Source organism: Charadrius vociferus, unplaced genomic scaffold (genome assembly GCF_000708025.1).
Source record: "Charadrius vociferus isolate BGI_N301 unplaced genomic scaffold, ASM70802v2 scaffold373, whole genome shotgun sequence".
Classification (NCBI taxonomy): Eukaryota; Metazoa; Chordata; class Aves; order Charadriiformes; family Charadriidae; genus Charadrius; species Charadrius vociferus.
In genome coordinates this window covers 147,092-152,941 of record NW_009647681.1, presented here as the reverse complement: position 1 = coordinate 152,941, position 5,850 = coordinate 147,092, and the positions used below count along the sequence as shown (strand labels likewise).

The following is a 5,850-nucleotide window of genomic DNA, read 5'->3' as shown; positions in this document are numbered from 1 at the left end:
ACTGGCAACAGGGCAGTCCTGTTGCTTTGTACAGTAGAAACCACCTTCAACTTCTTTACCAAATAGGGTCCTGAACTTTGCATTACCAAAACAGGAAAAGAAAAAACGAACAATAAAAAAACCTTCATACACTGAAAGAAAAACCCCATAACAGCCCATTTTTGATGACAAAGACTCCAGACTGAACGGTTCTGTAGGTATCTCGCTTTTCAGAGGCTCAAGGCCTACCTTGCTCCTTAAAGCCATCAGTGTTACTCCCAGCATTGACTATTGTGGCATAGATCCGCTTAGCCATAGATCTCTTGGTCAAAAGAACGACAACAGCAGCTTCAGAGCGACAATATCCATTTCCTGAGAGCAGAGAGAGAAGAACAAGTTACTAATTCTGCTCTGCTTTGAAAAAAGTTGCAAACCACCATGCAGTAAGGTCATCTCATTCCTGAGCTACCACTTAAAAACAGACAACTTTGAGAGTATGACATATCCATTTCTTTGAAAAAAAAAATAAAATTAAATGTCCTAGAGAGGCTTGCTGCTCATCACAAATGATGACAGAAAGTTTCCAAGAGATAGCTATTTCCTCTCTGCAGTGGCTGAGGAATGAACCATACAGTTTCTTCCCCACAGTTAGTTTTCCAGGTTCAATGGAACAAGCAACATAGGTCAGGTCCAGTGTATGTCCCAAACAGTACACCCGGAACAACTGAGGACAGCTCTTTGCTGTATTACAAGAGTATCTGGTCACAGACTCCACAATAAGTTCCTCTCATACAACATGACAACCTTTTGTACTGATGCCTTACCTGAAGCATCAAAAGCCTTGCAGGCACCATCAGAACTGAGCAAACCCAGTTTCATGAACTGAACAGAAGTGTTGGGTTTCAGCAAAAGGTTGACCCCTCCTACGAGGGCTGCACTGCACCGTCCATGACGAATTGCCTTATAAGCATTTTCCAGAGCGACAAGACTAGAGGAGCAGGCTGTGTCAATAGCTATGCTTGGTCCTTACAGAAAAGAAAGGGAAAACAAAAAAAGCTGGGTTTATACTGTTTATTTCCTAGAGTGGCTCTCCAAAGACTACAGGATGGGATCACAAGAGAAACATATTTAAAAAAAGTTAACTAAGAGCTGCTTCAGAACATAACAGGTAATCCTGATACAATGGGAGACAAGAATCACCATCTCTGCCTGCTTACCAGGTAACAAGGGATGAGAAAGGTGGAAAAAATTGCAAATAGTTTGGCTTTCGGGGTATTTTTTTTAAAATTCCACTTCCAAAGAGAGATACTGTAGCTTCACAGACAGGTCTCACCTTTTTCCCCTGTTCTCACCAATAAAAGTCATCCCCCTTCCTTTGCCATTATCTCTGTTGCTCTTCAGAACAATTCCTATCCCTCCACTCTTATCTTCAATGCCACACACAGTTGAAGTCATGTCTATGCCTTCGATTACATCATTTTGGTGGCTCTCCCACTACTTCCACTTTACTCAAAAAGAGCCAACTGTTGCAGTCAGCTTGTCTCTGAGCTAGCTGACTTCTACATAGCCTGATAACAGATAGCAGCCTAAAGGCAGGAAAGGACTTAGGCTTTTTTATGAAGGCCTCCTGACATCATCATCTTTCAGACGAATGCCAGCTATGCCCAGCAGCAGCAACTGAGTTACAAAGCATTATAACAAGTCTTATCACACAGTTACAATATGTTTTCTGCTTCTTAGATGCCTCCTTACAATAGCTGCATGCTACTTTCTCATCCCAAAAGGGGTCTATGTCATCGTATCCATCCCACTCCTCTACAGAAGCTGTGATACAGTCATGCTGAAATTGCAATGGCTGATCAACAACGACAGGTTTGGGGGCACTTACCTGTTAAGTCATAAAAGTAGGAAAGCCTGTTGGCAAGCATAGCACGCTGGCAGCCAGTCATACTGTATCCCAAAAGCTCTTCTGGATCTTGGCTTAGGGCTTCAGCAGCTTCTGACCCACTGGCACCAACCCATACACCTGTGTCTGTGCCACGGAGGGTGGCCGGATTGATACCTATAAGGATATTGGAAGGTAGATTACAGGAGACAAACTTGGGAGATATCAGGTACACTGGCACCAGTTCATGAAATACTACCTACTCTCCCTTTCCGGCAGGACTGCTGCATTGTTCCCTTACCTATAGTTACCTTTTATCCGTTTCAATTGCAGACCTTACAAGTCTTACTGGGAAGTCCACCAGAACTTTGGTATTGGCTTTTGGCCAGAACATACTGTGCCCAGAGACAGCTTTTCAGCTTAGCTGGGCGTTGCTAGACTCTTACGTAAAAAAGTGTATGGACTACAAAAGACAAGTGCTGATCAGATAAGCTAACAGCTGACTTCCAGTGCAGAGAAAAGGAGCAGACCAAAGGGGAGAAAAATCACAGCACTTGGAATGTCATGTGAGCACATGAACATCTATCTCTAGCCACACACAAAGCCCAGATCTGGAGTACAAGACAGAAAGGAAAATTCTTAAGCACAAAAGCCAACAATTGGAACAAGAAACAACTCTGCCCTGAAAAACTGCATAGCAAGCTCAACTTGCAGCAATCTCTGTTGTTCCTTCTCTGTGCTTCAGGAGTATTGGAGACAAGCAGAATATTCAAGCCTTCAGACTGAGGCTCAGCAGCAGAAGAGTAATTGTTAATTTTAGTAAGTCAGTACTAGTAAGGTAGTTACAACTCCTCCCCTCATGTGCTTCTTGTGTTCAGACATGAAACTGATTAATATGAAGAATAAACTTTCTGGTTCTGTTGGGTAACTAACTTAAAAGCTCAAGACACTGGCAGTGATGCAAGAAAGAGGCTTCTACTTCTGAAGCACACTGCCTGGGCAAACCTTCTATAGAAGCAGATCAAATGCCACAAATTTTCCATGAACCCAGCCAATAGACAAGAATACATCAGGCCATCTGCCATCCATTTAGACCACGGATGAGAATTCTAATCAAGTCAACTTCTTTTTGCACTACAAATATGCCTTTAACAAAAGGAATATTAGGGTAGAGCAGAACATACAAAAGCTCTAGAACCCTTGACTGCTTAAGCGTTTCTGTCATACTGGTTGTACCATACAAAGCAGATAGAGATTTGCTGGCAATCACTGTTGAGTTCCAGAGAAAACATCTTTGTTCTAACCCCCATACCAGTTCTTTGGTCTCCCCTCTACTGTGATGGCTTTCTCTTGTTAGAGGTCTCATCACACAGGTGCATGTCTGCACCTGCTGCAGAGACAATATAGCACAATTCTGTAGGAGAAGGACCTGGGCATGCTGACTGACCAGAAGCTCAGCATGAGTCAGCAATGTGCAATCACAGCCCAGAAGGCCAACTGTATCCTGGGCTGCATCAAAAGAACTGTGGCCAGCAGGTCAAGGGAGGTGATGCTGCCCCTTTACTCCACTCTCATGAGACCCCACCTGGAGTACTGCGTCCAGCTCTGGAGTCCTCAACATAAGACATGGACCTGCTGGAGCACATCTAGAGGAGAGCCACAAGGATGATCTGAGGGCTGGAGCACCTCTCCTATGAGGAGAGGCTGAGAGAGTTGGGGCTGTTCAGCCTGGAGAAGAGAAGGCTCCGGGGAGATCTTATTGCAGCCTTCCAGCACATCAAGGGGGCCTACAGGAGAGCTGGGGAAGGACTTTTTACTAGGGCATGTAGTGACAGGACGAGGGGGAATGGATATAAACTGGAAGAGGGCAGGTTTAGGTTAAACATTAGGAAGAAGTTTTTTATTTTGAGGGTGGTAAGGCACTGGAACAGGTTGCCCAGAGAGGTTGTTGAGGTTCCATCCCTGGAGGTGTTCAAGGCCAGGCTGGACATGGCCTTGGGCAACCTGGTCTAGTCGGAGGTGTCCCTGCCCATGGCAGGGAGGTTGGAACTCGATGATCTTTAAGGTCCTTTCCAACCTAAACCATTCTATGATTCTCCCTCTTCAGTCATCCAGGTGCTTACCTCCATCCAAAATAGCTTCATAAGAAACTTCCAACAGCAAGCGAAGCTGAGGATCCATCGTATGAGCTTGTTTGGGGTGAACCCCAAAAAAGGATGCATCAAATTTGCTTAGGTCCTTGAGCTTTCCGTTTCTCTTGGGTAGTCCATAAATTCCTGAGAAGAAAAATTCAACACTGAGTCACAGCATACATTGTTTTAAAGCAGCTACCAGCTGAGACCAAGCACAGAATGACCACATGTGAAACATCACTTCCCTGTTGCAGTACCCAGAGCGATGCATTAACATCTACCTACCTGTCTCTCCGAATCTCATTTGGAAATGAGAATGCTGCATTAACAAAAACAATAGTCATTTCAAAGACTCTTCCGGATATGGCAGCAAAAGATAGCTGTCTAGTTTAAGCATTTTTGTTTTGGCAAGTTATACAAAGCTCATAAACAGAGTCCAGACCAGCGGTTCCCATCAGTTACCAGGTAGAAGGAAAATAAAAGCTACTTTTCATTTCAGCAAATCACTAGCTTGAATTGGACAGACATGTGCCAAACACTTCAGAAAGACAATCAGACAGAACAGAACATTGTAAAAAGCCATAAATCACAGGACTGGAGTCCCTGTGCTACTTCTGAACCCAGAAAAACGACAGAGCTGTCTTACTGCCACAGCTGTCAAGAGCAGGTACAGGTTTCATATTGCCTAGTTGCACTGTCAGTGTGTTCTTTTGTTTGGAAGTAAACTCCATATTTATAAGCTACTACGGCATGGGACATGACATTATAAAATGGATTGTATGAGACCATCATAAAAGTGTTCTGTTCCTGAATGTCTTGATATATCAGAAGTGAATTCTGAAGCTCTGGCAGTGTTTCACGTCTGATAAGTCCTTTCCTTTCACAGGATAATACCTCTAGAACTCAGGACTCCAAAAGGGGAGACAATACTCACCTGGTTTCCACCTCCGATCATCCTCTGTGACCATATCAACTCCATTAAGCAGGTTGTCCCAAAACTCTTGCAAGTTCTCCGATTCTGGCAGTCTTCCTGCTATGCCTGCAATCACCACGTCCTCCATCTCAATGTCTCCCTGTTGCTGAGATCCAGAAAACAGTAAGACTAGTAAGATCTCACACAGAGAAGGAGAGTATGCATGTCTCGTGTCTTCCTGACATGTTGTGACAAACAAGCATATTTGCAGGAGAAACACCCACACAGGAACAGCCCATGGAGTCTCTTACTACAAAAAGACATCCCAACTAATCAAACGGACCGTAAGATCTGTGGGGACAATGAGAATGAGAAAACTGATCCTGGAGTGTCAGGCTCAGAGAACCACCAGTTTCTACACGACAACTAGAAAATGAACAGAGCCTCTGTGAAGTCAGCAGAGAAGAAAGATTAACATGCTGGAGCAGAGGTGGGTGGAGAAATTATGAAATACATATAGTAAAATACATAATTACAAGGCAAACCTAACAGGTAGCAAAACAAGTTCTACGATCATTACAAAGTTAAATGCTAACTTAGGAATCAATAATCAGAAAGTTTGTTGGAGGGGAAAAAAACCAAAACCCACAAACAAAACAAAAAAAACCCCCACAAAACAAACATAAGACCAAACACACACACACCGCCCGCCGCCCCCCTACCCCCAAAAAACCAACCCAAACCCACTAGCCTGAGACACACACAGGAGAAAAGCTACACAAAAGCACAAAGATTACAATACAACTTAGCATCACTTTAAATACCCAAAATAAGAAGTAAGTTTGACACAAAGTGTTTCTCAACTGAACCCTGCACTGCTACACATTAAGGGAGCTGGGAATGGGGAACTGAGTACATGTGATAGAGAGCAGGGCTTTGAA

General features: G+C 43.8%; 1 protein-coding gene across 1 annotated transcript in view; it reads right to left on the bottom strand.

The window, feature by feature from the left end:
• Positions 1 to 5,074, bottom strand: part of FASN (fatty acid synthase) — a 38,051-nt gene extending 32,977 nt beyond the window's left edge. The window contains exons 1-5 of the mRNA XM_009881261.1: positions 4,931 to 5,074; positions 3,988 to 4,140; positions 1,868 to 2,041; positions 804 to 1,004; positions 229 to 351 (exon numbers count right to left, since the gene is read on the bottom strand). Of these exons, the coding sequence (XP_009879563.1) occupies positions 229 to 351; positions 804 to 1,004; positions 1,868 to 2,041; positions 3,988 to 4,140; positions 4,931 to 5,057 (778 nt within the window). The 5' untranslated portion in view covers positions 5,058 to 5,074. The remainder of the gene's footprint in view (positions 1 to 228; positions 352 to 803; positions 1,005 to 1,867; positions 2,042 to 3,987; positions 4,141 to 4,930) is intronic.
• Between the last annotated feature and the right edge of the window lie 776 nt (positions 5,075 to 5,850).